General features: G+C 45.7%; 1 protein-coding gene across 6 annotated transcripts in view; it reads right to left on the bottom strand.

Annotated features, from left to right (window-relative positions):
• cabin1 (calcineurin binding protein 1) overlaps positions 1-25,099 on the bottom strand; it is a 44,438-nt gene that overhangs the window by 7,244 nt on the left and 12,095 nt on the right. For 3 of the 6 annotated variants that reach the window (XM_084024679.1, XM_084024680.1, XM_084024681.1), the window contains exons 22-34: positions 24,691-24,836; positions 24,352-24,613; positions 22,767-22,937; positions 20,774-20,863; positions 20,258-20,418; positions 19,960-20,174; positions 17,773-17,838; positions 16,867-17,046; positions 15,733-16,133; positions 13,677-13,790; positions 4,056-4,219; positions 3,866-3,962; positions 3,078-3,770 (exon numbers count right to left, since the gene is read on the bottom strand). In XM_084024679.1, coding sequence (XP_083880805.1) covers positions 3,078-3,770; positions 3,866-3,962; positions 4,056-4,219; positions 13,677-13,790; positions 15,733-16,133; positions 16,867-17,046; positions 17,773-17,838; positions 19,960-20,174; positions 20,258-20,418; positions 20,774-20,863; positions 22,767-22,937; positions 24,352-24,613; positions 24,691-24,836 — 2,760 coding nt within the window. The remainder of the gene's footprint in view (positions 1-3,077; positions 3,771-3,865; positions 3,963-4,055; positions 4,220-13,676; positions 13,791-15,732; positions 16,134-16,866; positions 17,047-17,772; positions 17,839-19,959; positions 20,175-20,257; positions 20,419-20,773; positions 20,864-22,766; positions 22,938-24,351; positions 24,614-24,690; positions 24,837-25,099) is intronic. The other 3 variants (XM_084024682.1, XM_084024684.1, XM_084024683.1) reach the window with 2 other exon arrangements.

Raw genomic sequence — 25,099 nt, 5'->3', positions numbered from 1 at the left:
GCCCCCTGGTGGCCAGCAGAGAGAAGTAGGACCATTTTCTCATAGACTTCTATACAACCAGAGAGGAGTCGCCCCCTGGTGGCCAGCAGAGAGAAGTAGGACCATTTTCTCATAGACTTCTATACAACCAGAGAGGAGTCGCCCCCTGGTGGCCAGCAGAGAGAAGTAGGACCGTTTTCTCATAGACTTCTATACAACCAGAGAGGAGTCGCCCCCTGGTGGCCAACAGAGAGAAGTAGGACCATTTTCTCATAGACTTCTATACAACCAGAGAGGAGTCGCCCCCTGGTGGCCAGCAGAGAGAATGACAGTTTAAGGCACTTTAGATTTGGCTTCACTCCTCAGAACCGGAGGTTTCCGTGTGGTTCGGGGGTATAGTTTGATCTCTAGTGATTGGTTAGAGACAACATCGCTCACGCCCCCTGCTGTCAGACTGAAGCCGTTACTAACTCAAACCAACAACAAACCCTTGTAGTGTGTACCAGAGCCAGCAGGACGCCTCCTGTACGATGCAGGAAGGCTCACATTAAAGGCCGAGTGCAGCGAGCGGTTTGTGTGGGAGTCAAACCGACATCATACACTCAGCAGTTATCTTCTTCACACAGCTGGTTCCTCCAGCAGCCCGGTGTACAGCGGTGCAGGGACCCGAAGGGTTTCTACAGCAGCCTCCTTATTGTTTTTAAAATTATGCCAATTGTTAAATGGACTTGAGCTTCAGTGCACCAACAGAGGACCCCCCCCCCCTTCTTTTACTTCACCTCCAGCTCGCTGCAAAGCTCCCTCATCAAAACCCAATACAGTCCGCATAACGACGTATCAACATACAAGGTTTCAAGCATTTCAAGGTGCATTTCCATGCTTTTCCAGCCCCTTCCAGCTGTGGTAAACTCCATATTTGTACCAATCCAATGATCAGTATTCAGTCTACTTATTATGTCACTTGTTCATCACATTAAATGAGATGTTATTGTCCTCTAAACAACCAACATGATGTTTGGAGACAGTAGAGTTCTCAACGGGTCGGCCCAGCCCGACAAACCCGACGGGACCCGAAGTTTCGGGCCGGGTCCGGGCCGAAAAAATACGCAAATGAGCCGGGTCGGGTCGGGCCTCGGGCTTCCTTTTTTTATAAAACACATTTCATTAAAAAATAAAAAAATAAAAAAATTGTAGGTTGTAAATTATATATTGTTTGCTGTGAATCGTCGCTGTTCACGTTTGGTCAATCTGGCTGCCTGCTTCATGGGGCAGAGTAAGTTTCATTTGAATTCACGTCTGCTGTCTGTCTGATCGTGATAACAAGTGTATGAGGAAAACAATGCAGGCGCGCGGGGGGTCGGGTTCGGGTCGGGTTCGGGCCGACAATTCATGCTGGTGTGTCGGGCTGCGTCGGGTTCGGGTTTAAAAACCCGCGGGCCGGGTCGGGTCGGGCTGTAATTTTCAGGCCCGTTGAGAACTCTAGGAGACAGCTTTTTACATAAGGACCACAAATGAAAGGAAAACTAATTCCACTAACAGATCCACAGAAATATAATCACCAACTATTTTCATCATCTGTTCATCATCAAAAGTCATTTTTCATAAAGAAATGTCAGAAAATGCTGTTTTCAGTCCCTCAAATATGGAGATCTTCTTTTCTCTGTTCTATCATAGATGTCATCACATACAACACACATTTATAGCACTTTATTCTAAATCCAAACACTTTTCAACACCACACTAAACTTCAAGTGTTTTCAAGGATTTCCAGCACCCGTACCAACCCTGAAAAACCAAACATATGAACAAGGATGCAGCTGTGCAATGCAGCAGCCCATGAATCCCCTGCAGCTTGTGTGAGTGAGTCGGTGCTTCTGGAAAACATCCAGGCGTATTAATTACACCACTCATTTGGTGACAGGAAACGTGCCGGGGCAGCTTCTAGCTCCTCTCTCCGTTACGGGCACGGCAGAGAAAATATCCCCTTTGTTTCTCTGTAAGAGGACTGGAAAACAAAACTAAAAGTCTCAACTTAACCACCAAACAAATAAACCCAGCAAGAACTGCTGAAGCTGACCGATCCAATCCGATCTGATTACATGAATATGCAAGAAACTATAATTGTATTTTGTAAGATCCTTGTTGAGGAAAGTTAAAAAAGAGAGAAAAAAAGAAAATATTTTAGTTTTAAAGAATTCACTAAAAACATAAAATATGATATATGTATGACAGAGGATATGAATTATTGAGAAGGGTTGGGATTAAATAAGTGTATACTTCTTCCCACTCCTATTCAGACATGTCAAAATAAATAAAATGATTAATATATCTCTATACTTTCTAGTTGTGTAATATTTTCTTTTCTGTATTCATTTTGACATGTTTGAAATTAAAAACTCCACAACTGAGGAACATTTGCTCCAGAGAGGAAACGTCTCCCTTCTCTGACACTTTGTACACAAAAGAGTTACCATTATGATTTATGAATTTCATAACATTATAAAGCAGAATTATACAGATAGCCTAACAGACAATTCAGCAACAATCTTTCTCTGCCAGTACACATCTTTACTCCTCGTAGTAGAGACTGTAAACTTGTTTCAGCACATTCACAAAGTCACTCCAAGGCCAAGTGGTGCAAATGTAACGTATGCAGTGGTGAGAAGCATCAATTTTACAAGTGTAATGGGAGAAAAAGGGAAAAAGAAACATGAACCCTGACTGTTCAGAGCAGCTTCCCCGACCTACTTGTGACATGATGTAAAAAAAAAAAATCCCAAATTCATCTAAAAAAACACCGTGTGCTACTTTTAGAGTCAGCAAACTGTTTCCAGGAGTAACAACAGGACGGGGAGGTTGACTGAGTAAAAACAAAACCGCACTATATGAGCTGAATCTGTTGCAGCGGTTGAAAAGCTTGAAAAAGGGAAAGTCCCTCTCTGACAGCGAGTGTTGCGTTACTAATTCAGGTAGAAGAGGGGTTTCCCGAGCCTCGTCTATTTTAGCAGGGCTCATATCGAGCATGTATGACTTTGCAAAAACAACAAATTAAATGACAGCAGCGCACCTCAACAATAATGCCATGTGTGGGGATTTACCTGTTTTATGAGCATGTAGGTCTCCGACATGATCTTCTCGATGCGTGCCAGGTCGTAGGTCATCACCTTCTGGCCCTGCTGCCACACCCGGTAGGCATCCAGCAGCAACGTTTTTCCGGACTCCACATCCTCAAGAAGCTTCCTCTTCCTGTTTGGCCTCCGTAGCATCCCCAGATCTGACCCACCGGTTGCCACGGTGACCTTGGGTGCCAAGGCTTGGAGCTGCTGCTGCCTGGAACTGATGCTCAGCTCCTCCAGGGACAGCTCCGGTGTCCGGCTGCTTTCGGCTGCTTTCTGCTGGACGATGGCGGCGGCGCTTGCGGCGGTCTCAGCGTCCGTCGGGTTGCCCTGAGAATCGGCGGCGCTGGAGGGCCTCCTCCAGTGGCCGGGGTCCAGCTCCATGGGCTCCTCCGACCCTGCCACTTTGGGACCCTCGCTCCCAGCAGTCTCTACCTTCGCCGGGTACATTTCCTGAACTTTACTCCCTTTGTCTACGGACAGCGGCGGCGTCGGGGCGAGTTGTGCCTGCAAGGCATCCTTGGGCGCCGATTCAACGGCGCAGCCTCCCTCTGTGAGCGCCGGCTTCTTCGGCGGCGCATGCTTGCTCTCCTCTGAAGCGGGCCTCTTGGATGCATCCGTCGTGGTCATCTCCCCCATGGAGGGCGCCGGCGCTTTGTGGAGCTGCTCAGACACCTGAGAGAAAACAGAACCTGTCAAAACACGACGCCGGGGGGTGGGCTGTGGCGTGCCAGACGTCTGCTCGCGTGCTGGGATTCGTGCTTTCTTACCCCTGTGAGACTGTTCAGATTGTCCTCCAGGACTTTTACAGTTAGGAAGAATGCTCTCTTGGCCAAAACCTGGCGATCAACATCCCGTAAATACTTCCTTCACAGACAGAGAGAGAGAAACAAGAGCAGAGGTGTCAAGGAGCAAATCCTAACAGAAAAACAGCAGGCTGATAGAAAAGGAGGTCCTTACTTTCCCTGGTCAGGGGTTCTCTGCAACATGAAAGAGACTTTCACCAGAGTGTCGTGATCCTTGAGCTGAGACAGCACTTCTAGCAAGAGCACAATAGATCGGTTCATATGAGATGCAAAACTTCCTGGGCGATCAATCTCGTCTACTGGAATACGCCAGATGCCCTGAAGGAGGCGAGGAGAGGAGGAGAAGGAGAAGAATGTGGAGTTAAGTTTGGCTGTGAAGGAATAAAAGAAAAACTGTACGTTTTTACACAAAACTGCTAATCAAACACACTTGTTGGCTCGGCCTTGGGCTTTTAGTGGAGCAGGAATTTCATTTCAAAACATTGGATCAGCTATAAATATGTATTTTTTCCAAATTGGCCGAAGGAGGCGTGAGGGAGTATAGGAGGAGTTTCCTACATGTAACTGGTTTGACATTTGACTCGACAACAAGCCAAACGGGCTGAAATTGTGAAAGTGATGGTTTTTTTCGTGATTGCGCTCTTCAGCTCGGAAACAATCAACAGGGAGACGTGGAAAAATACCGGAGTGGAGGAGAAATCAAGATGAATTAATGGGAGTTAAAAACATGGCAGTCAAACAAGGAAGCTGTAATGAGGGGATGGGAAGGACTGGCTGGCCATGTGGCTGCTTGGAGGGGGGGAGGATGGAGGAGGACGGGGGAGGATGGGGGAGGAGGGGGGTTCTCTCTGGGTACACATGAGAGGCAGCCTCATTAGTGCTCAGCTCTGTCCAAGCAAAGCAACAGACCTGCAGCCAACAAACACAGCCCTCCTCCTGAAAGGTGGGTTTTTTTTATGATGGACGAGTCTGCACAGACCGAGGTGAGGTTCTGCTCAGAAGGCGAGGTTCTGCACAGACCGAGGCGAGGTTCTGCTCGGACCGAGGCGAGGTTCTGCACGGACCGAGGCGAGGTCCTGCACAGACCGAGGCGAGGTTCTGCTCGGACCGAGGCGAGGTTCTGCACGGACCGAGGCGAGGTCCTGCACAGACCGAGGCGAGGTTCTGCACGGACCGAGGCGAGGTCCTGCACAGACCGAGGCGAGGTTCTGCACGGACCGAGGCGAGGTTCTGCACAGACCGAGGCGAGGTTCGGCTCAGAAGGCGAGGTTCTGCACGGACCGAGGTGGGTCCAGATGGCGGCTTAGGCGGCATCACAGAGCACATGGCGTGGCGTGCATCTCCTCAGAGAAACGTGTGCGAGACCAAAACAAAGATATCAGAGATGGCACACAACACCAACGAGATGGCTCCATCATCAGCCGCCGCCGGGGGAGCGAGGTGGCTCCTCTTAGACGGCTCAGATTGTCAGATGACATTTTCAAAGCCAACGGAGAGGAACAAAAGAAGAAAAAAGCCATAAAAAAAAAAGAAAAATCACATTCCTGAGGACGGAGCGGCATCACGAGACGGAGCTCAGTGACAAAGTGTCAAATCTGGGCGATCTGAACCTCCTTCCAGAGAAAGCCAGACCCTCTGGTGTTTACTTCCAGACTTCCTATGAAACCTGAATGAAGGGTCATGTTTACTTCATGTTCATGAAGGCTGAAGTCCAGTAAAAGGAGAATATAAGAAGCTTTATAATGAGGCCTGGGAAGGTTTTAACCTTTCAATGCTACACAGATTAGAAACGCCTCAACGGGATGGGGTCGCCGCCGCCGCACACTTAGAAACACATCTCTAATGGAGGAGAGTTGTTCTTCATCAGACCCATCAACCACAGCAAATCTGTTAAGGGAGAGTAGACCGTGGCTTTACACAGATTATACTGTGGCACAACAGCTAAAGCAGATTTGTAAGACTAACTGCAATGATTTTAAGCATCTTTTTTTCTCTCTCACAAGAGGAAATATGACCAACGGTTGATATCTAGAGCAGCTTTGGCAGATGTGGCAGATACAGAACACAAACAGATTAAGATGTATAGCAGAACGGGGGCTGGACGAGGGAGAAGCCTTTTTACTAAAGTAGTGACGCTCCTTCTATTTCTACTCGTGTGAAAAACCAAAAACGGCTGGCAGAAAATCCACAACCTGTTGACTTATCGACTTCATCTGCTCATGTTTCAACATGTCATCAGTGACAACGGAACAACTTACTGACTGCAGGCAAGTTGCACAAACTGAGTGCTTATAGCAACCGGCAACGTACCAAAACAACATCACTATTCCATCAAGCAACTACGACTTTAGTTTGTTTAAAAATATAAAAGATCTAAGAGGGCTGTTTACCTGCTAATACTACCAGCAATCTGCAGGTGGGAGGTGAAATACACGATTCTCTACATTCTTGTATCTTCAGGGCTCCTACACCTTCTCCAAAGTCAAATTCAAGCACTTTTCAAGCACTTCAAGATGCATTTCCATGCTTTTCCAGCCCCTTCCAGCTGTGGTAAACTCCATATTTGTATCAATCCAATGGTCAGTATTCAGTCTACTTATTCTGTCACTTGTTCATCACATTAAATGAGATGTTATTGTCCTCTAAACAACCAACATGATGTTTGGAGACAGCTTTTTACAGAAGGACCACAAATGAAAGGAAAACTAATTCCACTAACAGATCCACAGAAATATAATCACCAACTATTTTCATCATCTGTTCATCATCAAAAGTCATTTTTCATAAAGAAATGTCAGGAAATGCTGTTTTCAGTCCCTCAAATATGGAGATCTTCTTTTCTCTGTTCTATCATAGATGTCATCACATACAACACACATTTCAAGACCTTTAGTCTAAATCCAAGCACTTTTCAAACCTTGAAAACACCACACTAACATTCAAGTGTATTCAAGGATTTCCAGCGTATCTTATATGAAGAAATCTGAACAATTCATACAAATGTTCAAAAGTCCCTCAGGAAGACTCAACTCAAACACATTATTCGTTCAACGAGAGTATCACCGCTTTTAAACAACAACTCTGCTCACAAACAACAACCAATCACCACAAACTTGTGGTTTGGTTGTCAGTAAAGTCAGACGGGAGGAAGAGAGAGAGAAAGCGACTCACCATCACCAGAGAAAGCTACTCCGCGGCGCCTGTCGCTATTCTTTTTGGACAGTTTCTGGCTGGCGGCGGCACCAGCAGCCCTGGCAGCGCCTCCACCCTGAAAGAGGCTCACGCTCGCAGAGCGAGGGGTGGTGGGCTGCATCTGGGTGCTGCTCGGGCAGCGAGAAGAGGGGAAGCACAGCTGCACACAGCAGAGCGGGAACCGAAGGGGAGGAGGAGGTGGAGGAGGAGGATGGCAGCTGCCTTGGCAGGAGGAGAGACGGTGCTGGAGTCCGGGCCTGTAAACTCAGCGTGCCGCTGACGGACAAGCCGACTCGTTCCTCTCCTGCTTCCCAACCCTGCCATCTCAAAACAAAAACACCCACGCACTCTAGCTCCGCTCTCCCCTGACCCCAGCCTGCTGGAGCTCGCCTCCACCCCCCTCCCTCCCTCCTCTACTCCTTCCTTCCTTCCTCTCGCACTATACACAAGCCTTCAGCCAATCCTCGCAGGCTTCACCGGCCAATCAGAGGCGAGCAGAGGAAGCTCCCGCCCCCAACATAAGTGCACACCCACACACAAACAGAGGAGTGAGAGAGTAATGAGGAAGCAGAACGAGTGCGACGGAGGGAGGGGTGGAGAGCCGGGGGAGGGGTGGAGCGTGATCAACCTGAAGACGGAGCAACAGGAAAAAAGAACAAGAACACAAACTAGCTGAGAAATGAACTCACAGCCACCGCGGCAGTGAGGTGGAGGCATCACAACTCTACCAAGCCTCTTCTGGTGTGTGTACACAGCATTTCACTCCTCTTCCTCCTCCTCCTCCTCTTCTTCTTCTTCCTCTCCGCCGGTCGTGTCTCTCTCCAGCTGGCCGCCGTAAAAAAAAAAACCAAAACAAAAAAAAACACTACGCAAACACACCTCCGCTTTTTTTCCTGCTTCCTGTTGTGAGCGAAAGAATGTCAAGCTCAGGTGAACAGAGCAGTAGGTGGCAACGGGGAAAACACACACACACACACACACAGAGACACACACACACACACACACACACACACACACACACGCACACACACACACACACACACACGCACACACACACACACACAGAGACACACACACACACACACACACAGGCAGACAGACACACACATACAGACACACACACACACACACAGAGACACACACACACACACACAGAGACACACACGCACACACACAGAGACACACACACACACACACACACACACACACAGACACAAACAGAGACACACACACACACACAGACACACACACACACACAAACGGAGACACACACACACACACGCACAGACACACACACAGAGACACACACACACACACACATACAGACACACACACACACACACACGCACACACACAGAGACACACACACACACACACACACACACACACACAGAGACACACACACAGAGACACACACACACACACACACACACACACACACAGAGACACACACACACACACACACAAACAGAGACACACACAAACAGAGACACACACAGAGACACAGACACGCACACACAGGCAGACACACACACACACACACAGACACACAGGCAGACACACACACACACAGACACACACACAAACACACACACACACATACACACAGGCAGACACACACAGACACACACACAAACACACACACACACATACACACAGGCAGACACACACACACACACACACACACACACACAGGCAGACAGACACACACACAGGCAGACACAGACACACACAGGCAGACACACACACACACACACACACACAGGCAGACAAACACACACACACACACACACAGGCAGACACACACACACACACACACACACACACACACACACATAGAGACACACACGCACACACACACACACACATACACACAGGCAGACACACACACACACACACACACACACACACACAGGCAGACAGACACACACACACACACACACACACACACACACAGGCAGACAGACACACACACACACACACACACACACACACAGGCAGACAAACACACACACACACACAGGCAGACACACACACACACACACACACACACACACATAGAGACACACACGCACACACACACACACAGACATGTTTCAGCCTCCAATCAAAAGCAACTTCTACTCAAATCTATTCATTGGGCAAAGAAGAACAACAACAACAACAACGAGGAGCTTCTCCTACGACAGGTTGCACAGCTGAACACACAAACGTTTGATTCATCCATGGGAGCAGGACCTGGTCCAGGTCCCGGTCCCCCCAGACTAGACCATCCTGACAGACTACAACCAGTCACTGATGATCTACCTACGAGTGGAAATCAACACACGACTGCTGCTTCTACAAAAACAACACCACTCAAAAGAAAAAGTTCCAAGAACCAGGAGATGGATTTATGTTTTTCTTTCTGAAAATGAAGCAACAAAGGCATCCATTTTATCTGGAGTTTGGAAGAGAGTGAACTCACGAGTGGGTGGAAGAAAATATGTAAGCAAGAGAGGGAGAGTGTGTCTGGTTGGGGGGAGGAGGAGGGGGAGGCAGCGTGAACACGGGGACTCCTCACGATGGCGGGAGTCCTGAGCAGCCGGAGGGCCTGGTGTCATGGCAGCACTGAAACCAATATTATTCCACTCAGCCGTCATGTTGTGCTACAGGAGCTGGGAATTCATCCTATAACAACGCTCCATTACAATCATTGACCCACGATGGTGACATTCTTTTACAACCACAAGATTCTTTCTTTTTTTTTGCAGCAGTCTGTTGCTTCACAGTATTCAGTCCTCAAAATTGATTCTTCAAAAAAGGGACTTATGCTGGGTTTATTTACTGTATTACAAAGAGCCTCGATACCACACGGGGGAGGAGGAGTCTTAACCAGCAGCCAATAATAATACAGGCAACTCTTTTTTTTATAATGTGGAAAACGCTGCTAGAATAATTTGGAAGCAGGGGGGGGGGGGGCTCATTACATATCTATATATCTCTAGATAGAGCAGAATATCTACGACGAGTATGAAGGCCATTGTAAGTAACTAAATATATATATATATATAAATATAAATATATATATATATTTATATTTAAACGGAGATAGCATAGTGGGGCAAAATATTCCCAGAAAAAAAACTTGAGATACATTTTTTCGAGCTAAAGTCTTACATTTATGAGGGAAAAAAAGGATTTCTTTTCTGATACTCACAAAAACCTCAACAAATTTGCCAGAAAAAAACTCCAATAATCTCTGAGAAGAAAGCTTTAAAACAATGCTGCTTTAAATGAGGTGATAATCGGCCTCAATGCAAAGTGAGGTGTTTTTTCTTGTAATTTGTGAGTTTGTTTCTTATTTACTTCTCATTTACCACTTAAATTTCAGAAAAAAATCTGTTTCTTTTCTCGAAAATCTTTCGAAAAGTTTTTTCTCAGAATGTATTTTTTTTAATTTATTTTTAACCTACAATCTTCAACCTAATATGCTGTTGTAGTGTGTCGTGTGTCAATATTGGATTTTTTCTCCCAACCCAATTATCGGAAATTACCCCAAAAATCCCAGATCACTGGGGCTCAATTTCAAAGCCAGTAAGTATTACACGACAAAAGGTCAGTGTATCAATAATGCATCATAACAGACTGAATCACAACATACTACAATATCAATTACATGTCAGTGACTCTGTAACTTCAATATCTATAATTAGTTGACATGGGTTTAAAAAGGAAAGCGGCGACGACCACACCGATGAATTATACAACACAACCTCGTCTGGATGGTTCTAACACTCGTATATAGGTTACTTTGCAGGGCCCAGTTTGTTGCTGCCTTGAGGAGGAGAAGTAGGGCATGGTGACCTACATCAGGAACTCCAACAGGCTCGTTGAGGTGCTACACAGCTGGTGGTCAACTTTAATTCACACCATCATGTCACGACTATCCTGGTCAAAGGTCACTGTGATTCTCAAGACTAGCAACACGGGACTAAAACTGCATACATTACGTTAAAATCAACTTCAATTTGATAACTATGAAATCATCAATTATGACCTGTCAATCAGCAGGTAAGCCCCGCCCCCTAAAGCATCCCCTGCTTTCTGGTCTGGTGGACTCTAAATGGACCATAATGTACTAAATGAACATCATGCTGGATTGAAGAAGACTTGAAACTAGAGATTGAGACCATAAACTCATGTTTACAATGTTTACTGAGATAATACATCAAGAGAGAAGTAGGACCATTTTCTCATAGACTTCTATACAACCAGAGAGGAGTCGCCCCCTGGTGGCCAGCAGAAAGAAGTAGGACCATTTTCTCATAGACTTCTATACAACCAGAGAGGAGTCGCCCCCTGGTGGCCAGCAGAGAGAAGTAGGAACATTTTCTCATAGACTTCTATACAACCAGAGAGGAGTCGCCCCCTGGTGGCCAGCAGAGAGAAGTAGGAACATTTTCTCATAGACTTCTATACAACCAGAGAGGAGTCGCCCCCTGGTGGCCAGCAGAGAGTAGTAGGACCCTTTTCTCATAGACTTCTATACAACCAGAGAGGAGTCGCCCCCTGGTGGCCAGCAGAGAGAAGTAGGACCATTTTCTCATAGACTTCTATACAACCAGAGAGGAGTCGCCCCCTGGTGGCCAGCAGAGAGAAGTAGGACCATTTTCTCATAGACTTCTATACAACCAGGGAGGAGTCGCCCCCTGGTGGCCAGCAGAGAGAATGACAGTTTAAGGCACTTTAGATTTGGCTTCACTCCTCAGAACCGGAGGTTTCCATGTGGTTCGGGTGTATAGTTTGATCTCTAGTGATTGGTTAGAGACAACATCGCTCAGAAGTAGGACCATTTTCTCATAGACTTCTATACAAGCAGAGAGGAGTCGCCCCCTGGTGGCCAGCAGAGAGAAGTAGGAACATTTTCTCATAGACTTCTACTTCTGCCGTGAAAAATACAGACTATATAATGTGTTTCCACAAATTTATGTTAATAAACTACCCAGAAGTCGTGGACTCAATGAAAACAGTGTTTGGTCAACATTTAGAAAGGTTTGTTCTGTCCTGTGCCAGTGAGGCGGAGGCTTCGTTTGAAGGGAACAGTAAAGCTCCAACAGTTTGTGCGCCAGGGTGGCAGGTTTTACCTCCAGACGGGGCTCCGCGAGGACCCAGTGGGAGCCAGAGTGCTGCAGAGCCCTCCTCCAGCTCAGACCTGGGCCAACATCCCCTCTACAGTCTGTCCCCACAAGCCTTCTGGACTCACTAGTGTTTGAGACTCCACCCTGCACCATCAGCTACATCCAGAGAACATCAACCCCCAACATGCGACATTCTGCTTGTGTTATCTGCCCGGTAACAAAAGCACGATAAACAAATGAAAAAAAGAAAAGAAAAAGTAAAGCGACATGCAGAACAGATGAGGGATTGAGTCAGTAATCTGCTCCACTGGAGCCCAGCGGAGGCCTTGTAACTCCGAGAGGAAGATAATTCAACCATCTCCCACCGTGTGTGACTCCATTTATAGCAGCGCACGGATCCATGATTCATATTATAAGGGACGCTTTTTTTTCCTTCTACTGCATCAAATTGAGTTTTTGTGTGTGCGGCGGTATGCGTGGAAAAAGGGTAAACCTCAATCATCCTGCTCACGGGAAAACACGCAGACGACTCATTAGTCACGAGCATGACGCCGCTCCGGCACCTCGCTGGTTCGCAAAACACAGTATTATTATAGTCTATGATAGTATTTTATAGTCAGGACCTTTATTGGAGGACCAAAGCGTCTCTGTATGTGGAAGAGTAGCATTTTCTCTTTACATCACCTCAGTGTTGGTCTGGGTCCTCTGGATGAGACTCACTTTTCAGTCCAAGTACTAACATTTTGGTGAGTGTAGGGGGGAATATTCTGAGAAAAAAAGTATTACGGTCTTATGGGTGTTTTATTGATCGGTAGCTTTCACTTGTCATAGACGAAGTAAACACATTGCTTGACTGGATGTTTGCCGTTGCTATGACAACAAGTGAAAGCTACCACTAGTATCAACATCATCACCCTAAGGACCTTAACGAGGCGTTGTCACATGTTGGGATGATTCCAAAGTAGCAAATCTGCGATCTGTGACTTTCCCTCTGAATATTGCCCGCCTCTCTCAACTCTGTTTTTTTTTTGTCACTTAAAGAAGAATAGCGCTGGTCCACCTTAAAGAAGGTCAGTCCACCTTAAGTGTTCCTGAGTTGTTGGTAACAAGACACGGGAACTTAGCTCGTCTCTCCTCACGGGTGTTGAGGAGTTGTAGCATTTTATTTCTGTTGCCCTAGTAGTATTGCAGCAGTTTTACGAGTACAAGTACATGAGCACAGTTTCGGACCCGACACTGGTCTCAGTGCATCCCTAGTATTTTGGTATCTATTGGTCAGTTTAGATACTTAATAAGCAGGCATTTCATTCCAGCCTGCATCTTCTTTGAACTCATGGTTGTATTTATGATGTGCTGTATATTCCCGACATGTAAGCGAGAGCTCAAAATGATGGAGGGAGATGAAACACATTTAATAATGACATGGGAAAAATGAAGAGGCATGCAGGCATGAACTGACTTACATTGAACAGGTTTGTCTTGTTTCTTTCACAGAAAAGTCCTTGTGCTGGCATGTGCTTCAGCTGTTGCCATGGGACACTGCTTCCTAGCAACACATCTCGGGCCCACCGTAGGTTCTGTGGCGGGAAATAAATAAATAAATATAAATGAGAAGGAAAAAAAAACATACATTTGAATGCACGTTTTTTTTTTAAATTTAATTTCTAATACGCAAATGAAAAGGGAATCCCACCCTTCATCAGGAGAGATTGACAGACGTGATTAACAAATCTACGCATTTACGCAGTATTTAATATATTCTAAAACAGGGGAGAAAAACAAAAGAAGAGAGAAAATTATGCTCATTTGCAATCAGGGAAACGCAGACACTCTCCACAGCGTGATGACTCACAAATCAGTGTCTACACCCGAGCCCTGTTTCAACAGATAGCCGGCTAAAGCCACTGAGTTCTCCTGGAACCCGGAGGGGCGATACAGCATGAAATAACGGGCTTTCTTCCCTTCCATCTTTCAGAGGGGAGGATAAAGCCGGCCAGTCAGTGTGTCCCCAGAACAAAAGGAGGCCATGGAGACTTTTAAACACTGTGTGTGGCTGTGAGAGCACGCTAAGCAACCTGTGTCAACAGCAACACACACCCCGACTGTGTCATCAAGTCACTGGTCAGAGCTTTAGCATCAATCCGGCTGATATCTCCACTACATTTACATTACATTGACGCTTTTATCCGTTTGTATTTGTTGGAAGAAAGTTAAGATATCTTGTACAGTAAGCACTGTACTGGTGGCGTCAACTGAGGGACACCTGACCACCTGTGTGAGCCTCCATCAAAAAGGTATTCGACATTTAATCGAGCCTCAAGGAAATTAATACTTCCATAATAAAACCAAGAAAAAAATGAAAGGTTTTGGCAGCCTTGTATCAAATTAGACAGACATTACCGCAGGCAGCCATAAAACTCATGATGCTGCACATACAGTACTCTGAGGTCAAATGAGCATATTAGAAAACCTAATATATATTAAAAAAAGGAACTTTGCATTCCCGATTCACCCCTTATTGAGCGGGGACAAAAGACTGCATTAAAAAAAAAAAAAAGTTGGACAAAAAGGACTGCCGACGGAAGGATGCCACCAGAGGAAAAAGCTCCACACAACCTCGCTGTGCCAAACTGGCTGAGAGAGCACTGTGCTGCTGCCCACGCACACCTCTGCCCACAGAGCCTCATCGCTGCTTCAGCAGCAAGATTACTGCAGAGCTCACAACCAGGGCTCTACACCTTTCAAGTCATATTCAAGCACTTTCCAAAGCTCTTCAAGGTGCATTTCCATGCTTTTCCAGCCCCTTCCAGCTGTGGTAAACTCCATATTTGTACCAATCCAATGGTCAGTATTCAGTCTACTTATTCTGTCACTTGTTCATCACATTAAATGAGATGTTATTGTCCTCTAAACAACCAACATGATGTTTGGAGACAGCTTTTTACAGAAGGACCACAAATGAAAGGAAAACTAATTCCACTAACAGATCCACAGAAATATAATCACCAACTATTTTCATCATCTGTTCATCATCAAAAGTCATTTTTCATAAAGAAATGTCAGAAAATGCTGTTTTCAGTTCCTCAGATATGGAGATCTTCTTTTCTCTGTTCTATCATAGATGTCATCACATACAACACACATTTATAGACCTTTAGTCTACATCCAAGCACTTTTCAAACCATTAAAACACCAAACTAAAAAAACAAATTAAAAAGGACACATACAAACCCTTATATGAAGAAATCAGAACTATTAATAACAATTAAGAACCTCCAAGCTGGAAATCATTGAAAACACTTGCATTTTAGTGTTGTTTTCAAGGATTTCCAGCCCCCGTACGAACCCTGAAAATCCACGGTGACAACAAAACCAAAAGAAGCCATCGCAGCAGCGGAATAACGTCATGTGACTTTGGAAACGTCACCTTTAATGACCCTCCGGTTTAACGGACGACCTGGCCTGTGGAATGCGGTGAGATTTGGACCGCTGCCATCGAACTAACGGTGCTGGACTGACCTGGTGGGTCTTGCTGTTGGTGTAGAAGAAGGCCAGGCGGTAGAGGCTCTTGTAGTGCTGAGGGAAGCGTCCGAGGCAGAGGAAGAGGGCGCTGACGCACATCTCCACCAGCATGCGGCGCTGGTCGCCCCGCTCCGCCGGCAGGGCCTTGGGCACCTCCACCACCTCGGCGGGGGGCTCGGGCTTCCTCTTCCCCTCGCTGGCCGGGGTCTGAGGAGCCTGTTGGGCCAGCTTCGGAGGGGTAGCGGACGCCGGGACCAGCAGAGGATGAGAGCCTCCGGGGTCCGCACAGACCCGGGGGGTCGATGCCACCGCCTCAGGGAGCGTCACCACCACCGCTTCTACCACTTCCTGGATGAGCTTTTCCTCCGTCTGGATGCCAGAATGTTCTCCATGTGATGCTTGAAGAGGATTTAAACAAAACTAATTCAGGATTGTTAATAATAACAATACATTTTATTTAAAAGGTGCCTTTCTGGTCACTCAAGGACACCGTACAGACATGAGATACACTTTGAAAAGAATCAAAGAACAAACAGTATAAAGTGACAAAGTGGTGAAACAAAGTAATGAAAATAAATAATAAAGCAATCGATTCCATTGAGCTTAGATGTAGATTTTTTTCCACCAACATTACGACGGCGTGTTAGGGCCACTGTAGGGAGAAGGAAAAGAACGGAGCAGAGAGAGGGGGCAATACTCCGAGAAGGAAAAAGGTCGCAGATTAGCTATATAAACTTTATTAAAGAGGTCATAGAGGAAGTAAACACGTTGCTTGACCGGATGTTTGCCGTTGCTATGACAATAAGTGAAAGCTAACGCTAGCATCTTAGCTCAACCGCCCCGATCATTATTTAGTTTTTAGTTCATTCTTTATCATTAGATTGTTTTTGTTTGTTTTTTTGTTTTATTTAAACTCAACCAGTTTTTTACAAAATACAATGTATTCCTCATGTATTCCTATCAGATATAAAGTATAGTTTCTTGCATATTCATTGGATTCAATCACAAAATATAAACGTGTGGAGATATTTAAGTATCCAAACTATGAATTCATTCAGCATTTAAACTAAATACATAAACAACACATGCTAAGTAAATGAGCTGAAACGGTGTATGTCCCAGGCTACCTACCTGTGTCCTCGGACACGAAGCGGCCGTCCTTCACCGGCGTCGTGCTCTCAGACGACGAGGAGCTGGCCTTCCCAGACGCCGGCTTGTGGCTGCTGTCCTGTGAGCTGGCGGGGTCCGTGAAGGCGTCCTGGGTGGAGTTGGAGTCCGAGAGCATCACCACCTCGCTGTCCTGACTGCGCTCTGGGGAAAAAACAAAAAGAAGCATGGTTAATGCCGCTGGTTCACGGACCAGATAAAATGACTACATGTTTAAGGATATCATAGATGAATACAGTTAAATGTGTTCTTCTATTGGAAAAGTTCTGTTAAACACATTACGCTGTCATTTCAGGTGGGGAATCATTTATTGGTCAATAAATTAAGTTTACTGCACTGTACGAATTTCATCCAATTATCCAGAATGTGTAACGGCCTCTTTAACAGCACGCTGTGTGGGTCCCTTTCAGACTGGTGACTTCTTTTTTAAATGCCATCGCCTGTTACAATGTGGGGGTGGGGGAGGGGGGCACGAAATCAATCTAATTATGAAACCAGAATAGGTCACGAGGCACAAATCCTTATTAGTGCATCACTAATGACACATTGTTATAAAGAGTTTGTTTTTGTAAGTGGTCCAAAAAACCAAAATGCCAGCGTTCTTCTTAATTGCAGTGTTTATGCAGCCTCAGCGAAAAAATACAGTCCTTGGCAAACGACTGTAACTATCAGAGGGGCAATAAGAGTGTGTGTGTGTGTGTGTGTGTGTGTGGGGGGGGGTTCAAATGGAGTCACCGTCATTAGAGTTAACAGCAAAGTTGCTATGGTGCCGTAAAGGTTGGCGTAAAGCGACAAACTGTAATTCAGCGCTTCATTTTTGGGTTTAAAAACATAGTCTCTTAAAGGTTTGGTGGGTTTGAAGAGCAGTACCATTCAGGGAAGCCAGCCACATTGGAGACCTGGGCCGGCAGTAATCATGGTCAAACTCTGGTGAGGCTGTTGGAGATATGGGGAGCTGGTTTTACAATATAATCAGGAAAAAAATCTCTATCTCTGAATTTATAGTTTTAGTTTTAAAAATCTGCAATTTCCCCCGAAATATAAAAAAAGATCAAATCAATCATTCACCTCCTTGACAACTGAATACAGATGTAATGCCACTCCCCCTTGAAAATGTAGAGCCTGATTCAGACACAAATATCTTATAAGTGCAACATGATGAGGGGAAACTTCAGTAAAGCAGTTAACACGCTCAGAGAAATCCTCTTATTTTGCCCAATTAACTCATCTGCTATTTTCCCGTCAATAGAGCAGGACGAGTAAAACCCAGAAGGATAATGATTAGATGACGGCGTGTCTGAATCAGGCCCTGCATGTCCTTTAAAGCAGAACTCAAGAAGCCAGAACAATCGGACACCTTCAAGCAAACATGTGCATGGCGGGGGGTGGGGGAGGGGGGTTATCACCTGCCAATAACAAGGCCAGCAACATTCTTCTCTTCCCTTTTCACACCAATTGGTCATACTTGGAAATGACATCCAATTAGTGAGAAAACGGCGAAAACACGTGAGTCACGAGATATTAAAAAGAATAAGTTCCCGTCAAATTAAAGCCCACACCGAACTCAAGGACGTGAAACCACATGATACACCAAGACGATCAAGTGAAGTGTGATAACGGGGAGCCGTCCAGTCGTGAAGACATTCAGCCCCGTTAGAACTACATGCATATCAAAATGGCAAAGCAGGTGGTAAAAAGCAAGCAGGCAAAGAGGTGGCAGGCAGGTAGGTAGGTAGGAAGGAATCTGGAAAGGGTGACAAAACTGGCAACATGGGCAATATGGCTGCGTTATTTGCACATTCAAGCTAAACATGACACGATGGGGGAGGATGGACTTTCTTTCTTTTGGCGTATGAAACGGACCAGGACTCCAAAACAGCATTTCAGCTTCTGTCTCCACAAAACCTTCTTTTAAAAGACACCAAGTTTCTCTAAAACATCCGGCTTCACTAGGAAACATCAAACCATTCTGAGGGATCTGTGTGTGTGTGTGTGTACACGTGTGTGTGTGTGTGTGTGTGTGTGTGTGTGTGTGTGTGTGTGTATGTGTGTGTGTGTGTGTGTGTGTGTATGAGTATGTGTGTGTGTGTGTGTGTGTGTGTGTGTGTGTGTGTGTGTGTGTATGTGTATGTGTGTGTGTCTGTGTACACGTGTGCAACCTAGCTTTACATTTTAGGGGGTAAACATCTGACAGATCACATGTCCTGTTGTCTCTGCTTCCATTTACCTATTTTATCTATTGTGTTTGTTTTTTGCTTTATTGGTTCTTTTATTAATCTTTTCCTTTCAATACTAATTTATCGGCTATTATTCCATCTGCCTGGGACTACAGGTGGAAAACACCTGGCATTAGCATCGTATCTTGTTGTACAAGATTAATGTCTTATAGTGCATTGTCCCCGTCTTGAAATAAATAAATTAGGATCTCTTGCTAAACAGATCTGAACCTCAATAAATGACCTGATTAAATAAAAGTTCTAATAATAATAATCATAACGAAGGTGCTTGTATATGAATATGTAATATGTGTAACTAGGACTTGGTTACTCGGCATCTCCTCTTAAAAACAAACAACGACACGCAGTGAAGCAACAGTCAGGATCGTTATGAAGTCGCTGTGATGTCATAAGGAAGTCACGACAAAGCAACAACTAAGATATTAGCAGAGGCAAGATGATCGATAAGGAGAGCAGATAAGACAAGCGATAAAGCAGCGACAAGAAATGGAGGTTATTTCAGAACACACACACACACACACATCCACACTTACAAACACAGCATTGGATTCTCACCGCTAAACTCAGATCTAGATTCAGTTTCAACAATGCTGCTTTATCAAAGCAGATCAAGTGAAATAATCAGTAGCCATATTGCCCATTTCACCACATCCCCATCACCCAGTGCATCATGGGGATCCTTGGAACTGAAACCAAAGCCATTAAGCATGGTGATTAGCAAATCTTGAGCGCCTCCCCCAAAGTGGGCTTCTGGTTCCCGGTGCAGAAAAGGGGCAAAGAGGCCCAACCCCAGAGACAGAGTCTAGGACTGGGACTGTACCATCAGCCTGCTGCTCCTCATGCCGCTGCTGCTGCCACTGCTGCCGCCGGAGTGTTTTGCGTTTGGCGTAATCGTGGTCAAACGGCGTGGCCACGTAAGGAGGGGATGTCAGACCTGGGGTGGCGGCGGCGGACGGGTGGGAGGAGCCGAGGACGTTCCCCACGCAAACCGACGAGCAGTTGAAGTCTTCGTCCGTCATGGAGGCGGGTTTCTCCCTGCAAACCAATCGCAACGCCGTCGGATTAAAAGTGTTCAGTCGTGAAGTTCAACTGCTGTGTCATGCTTTCTTGCTGCTTACTTTTCAAGGGAGCGTGGCATGCTGGGCATGCTCTTCTCTTCCCCCCTGGCAAACGGCCCCGTGGCGGCCTCCACCAGCAAGGTGAACAAGCGCTCGTGCTCCAGATCCGGCACGTCGGCCTCGAGGAGTTTGAGGGTGGTGGCGCTGAGACGGAAGTGCAACTAGGAGACACAAACACAATCAGCTGTTGGAGATTACAGGGTTCCTACACCTTCTCCAAAGTCAAAATCAAGCTCTTTTCAAGCATTTCCAGGTGCATCCACAGAAATATAATCACCAACTATTTTCATCATCTGTTCATCATCAAAAGTCATTTTTCATAAAGAAATGTCAGGAAATGCTGTTTTCAGTCCCTCAAATATGGAGATCTTCTTTCCTCTGTTCTATCATAGATGTCATCACATACAACACACATTTCAAGACCTTTATTCTAAATCCAAGCACTTTTCAGACCTTGAAAACACCACACTAAGTGTTTTCAAGGATTTCCAGCCCCCGTGAGAACCCTGGCTTTACCTCCAGGGCCTCCATGGCCAGGTCGGGGGGATTATGGTAGTGGATCTTGCGGGGGTAGCGAGCAGCTTCTTCGTGGAGATAGTGGGCAGCCTGTAAACATAAGGAGGAGAGTCATCAACCCAACACCATCATCTGGTAATACGGACTAGGAGGTCAAACGGACGAGAGGAGTCGGAGGATGTGTGCTGACATCAGAGTTCAGTCTGTTCACGCTGCCCCGCTCATCCTCCGCTGACCTCCGTGACCCCGTCATCCTCTGATCTCATCAGAACAACAGAGCGATGACTAACGGCGTACATTGTTCTCTCTGGGAGGAAAAAACATCCTGCGAGGGTGGAAGGGCAGCGATCTCTGAGTCCGTAGGCGGGTTATGAAATAACGAGCAAACCAACCAAAAAGGATTATTCCAATTACTTTGACCTACGGTTATTATTCCCTGGGGGGGTTACCATCATGACGACATTATTAATTATTCCCTTCTTACTGAACTGACTTCTAGAATTTAGTCACCATAGTTTTTCCCATTGGGAGAAAAAATATAGTATAAAAAATAATACTATATATATATATATATATATATATATTCATTTCTGTGTATATATACCACAAAAATATGGTTTAAATCAACCTCCAACCTCCAGGAGATGATGATCACAGACGCTGTACGCAGCTCACATAGTAGTGAGTATTATGGTGTTAGAGGATGTGATGTAAATCATCCTTTAAGCTTGAGGTATTTCTGTATTTACCCGGAGAGACAGAGGAGTATTTATACGACAAGATCAGTAGTCGGGATGGCGTATAACGAGGGTCGGGGTTAGGGGATGGCTACTTGGGCTCAAGCCCCGGATGTTTTTACCAAAGCCCCGAATGTTTACAGTAGGGGGAATGTCCGTTTATGTCGCCCCTGACCGCACCGGAGTCTGAGGCATAGCCTTCCTGCAGTGCTGGAGTCCAACAGAAAGACAGCAGCAGCAGGAAAGTAACCTGCGTTCATAGCCTGCCCTGCCGAGAAGAAGTGTGTCCTCTCTCTCTTTCCTGTGTTCGCCCGCGGGTTCAAATCGACATGTGAGATGGACGTGGCTACATGATGGACAGAAGAACGTTTTTCTCTGCGGCGGCGAAACAACCAACAATTAACGACCAACGTCTGAACAGACGTTTTAGGTCTGTGAATGTTAAGATTAACACTCGGTGTGTGAGAAGTTATTGACTGACAAAATGGTAGCTTTCAAGTGCGCAGGTGGCCGAGTGGTTAGAGTGCATGCCATGAATACCCGTATACGTAGCCGACCCCGGTTTGAATCCAGGCTGGTGATCTTTTGCTGCATGTCACGCCCCCTCTCTCTGTTTCCTATCTGTCCACTGCTAATAAAAGGCGTCTATGCCAGAAAAAAACTTAAAAAAAAAAGATTTAAAGTTATAGTTCTTGCTAGATGGTTTACATTACCATCAGTTGTAATAACAGTTAGCATATGCAGAATATATGCCAGAACTTTGTGCATACATCTTTTGTCCCTCTGGGCTAAGCCTCGGATCTCCCATAATCCTAGATCCGCCCCTGTGTATAACATACATTCAAACATACAAAGCAGCTTTAAGAACTAGGGATGTTCAGAGATCTTCACAAAAGGATTTGTAAAAGCCGTTGAGCTCACTATGGTGGTACAGAAATAAAAATATGTATCCTTTATCTATGATTTATCATATTATTAAAGATTATTGGATTGTTTTTCTGCTTCAGATGTGTGTCTTATCTGTGGTGCAATAAAATATTTGTTTCTTAACTAAGTTTAGAAAGATTCCAGTATGTTATATTATTATTTTTTGCATTATTTGATGATAAAATATCGTGAATTGCTAATTATTTTTGCCTGGATAATCGTGACATGAAATGTTCATATGGTGCCGTGCCTTCGCCAGAATAAAACGAAAACATCAACAACAGCATCGTCGGTTTGAAACCCGGGAGTGAGAACCTGAAGCCGGTCACCTTCTTGTAGAGCTGCAGATATTCCACCGGAGGCTGTTTGCGTTTCTCTGCGATCTTGCCGAGCATGTAGTGAATGAGCCATTCCTCTTCGTCGCTGTCGCCCTCGCAGCGGGCCGCACCCTGGAAACACTGGGACGCCGTCGCCAACATGGAGTCTCTCCGTTCTTCCATCTACACACACACACACACACACACACACACAGATACAGACACACACACACACACACACACACAGATACAGACACACACACACACACACACACACAGACACACACACACACAGATACAGACACACACACACACACACACACACACACACACACACACACACACACACACACACACACACACACACACACATACAGACACACACATATACAGACACACACACACACACACACACACACAGATACAGACACACACACACACAGATACAGACACACACACACACATACACACAGATACAGACACACACACACAGATACAGACACACACACACACATACACACACACACACACACACACACACACACACACACACACACAGACACACATACACACAGATACAGACACACACACACATACACACACACAGATACAGACACACACACACATACACACACACAGATACAGACACACACACACACACACACACACACACACAGATACAGACACACACACACACACACACACACAGATACAGACATACACACAGATACAGACACACACACACACACATACCCACACACAGATACAGATACAGACACACACACACACACATACACACACACACACACACACACACACACACACACATACACACAGATACAGACACACACACACACACACACACACACACACACACACACACACACACACACACACACACACACAGACACAGACACAGACACACACACACTCATCATGAGTAATTTAGCTCAAGGCGACGAGTCCATTTACTCGACAACGAAGTAGAACGAGCAGAAGTGACGGGATGGATGTGACATCACACACAAAGAAACCCGACATAAAAGCAGAGTTAACAGGAAGTGACAAGGAAACAGATGAGCAACAGACCAGATAACTCTGTTAAGGTGCAGCGTACCTGTTCACCACTCTGGGGGCGCTCGCTGACACAGATGAGCTACACACTGGGCTCCTACACCTTCTCAAAAGTCACATTCAAGCACTTTCCAAGCATTTCAAGGTGCATTTCCATGCTTTTCCAGCCCCTTCCAGCTGTGGTAAACTCCATATTTGTATCAATCCAATGGTCAGTATTCAGTCTACTTATTATGTCACTTGTTCATCACATTAAATGAGATGTTATTGTCCTCTAAACAACCAACATGATGTTTGGAGACAGCTTTTTACAGAAGGACCACAAATGAAAGGAAAACTAATTCCACTAACAGATCCACAGAAATATAATCACCAACTATTTTCATCATCTGTTCATCATCAAAAGGCATTTTTCATAAAGAAATCCAAGCACTTTTCAAACCTTGGAAACACCACACTGAAATTCAAGTGTTTTCCAGGATTTCCAGCACCGTACCAAGGCTGTAGATGACGGTTGGCGTACCTGTTTCACCACCTCTGGGGGGAGCTCGTTCCTCCACTGCTTGAGCTGCCGCGAGGCGAAGGTGTGCAGCGAGTAGGAGATGGTGCCGTACTCGATCCACAGAGACAGGTTGGAGCCGTCGATCTCCAGCGCCCTCTTGAAGCAGTTCAGCACCGCCTGGGAGTGTTTCCATATGGGGACGTCGCTCTTCAGCTCGTTGGAGTTGAGCTTCTCCTGAATACGACTGGCCCGAGCCAAAGCCATGCCGGCCCAGGAGTCGAACCTGAGGGGAAGCATTAATATCAGTCACTGCACCTGATGAGAAACATGTTTTTACTAATGGTAGGGAACTGAGCTGACCTGTTGGGACACACACATATGTCGTGCATGTAGAACTTGATGGCTTTGGACTGCTCTTTGTTCTTGAAATGGTAGTCGGCCAGCAGGTAGTAGATCTCGTTGATGATGGGGGGGGCCGGAGCGCTGCCCTCAGGAAGGCACGGGGCCTGAAGATCCAAACATAATCACGCTTTAATCAATCAGTGACCTGAAGCCTGCAAACCAAGCTACATGGTATTTAAAGTCCAGATGAAATGGAAAAACGCCTCCTTTAACCCTTTTAGTCAGATTGTTCACCTACAATATATTCAGAAAAAAAAAAAAAATCTTTGTGTTTTTATATCAAAATCCAACATCTTTTAATTCCTGGAAAACAAAATATGAACCAACCAATTTCAACCAACAATACCCTCGCTTCCATCCATCAATC

This window comes from Eutrigla gurnardus (assembly GCF_963514095.1).
Source record: "Eutrigla gurnardus genome assembly, chromosome: 13".
NCBI lineage: Eukaryota > Metazoa > Chordata > Actinopteri > Perciformes > Triglidae > Eutrigla > Eutrigla gurnardus.
Note: the sequence above shows the minus strand (reverse complement) of the source record. Positions and strands in the feature narration are given on the sequence as shown.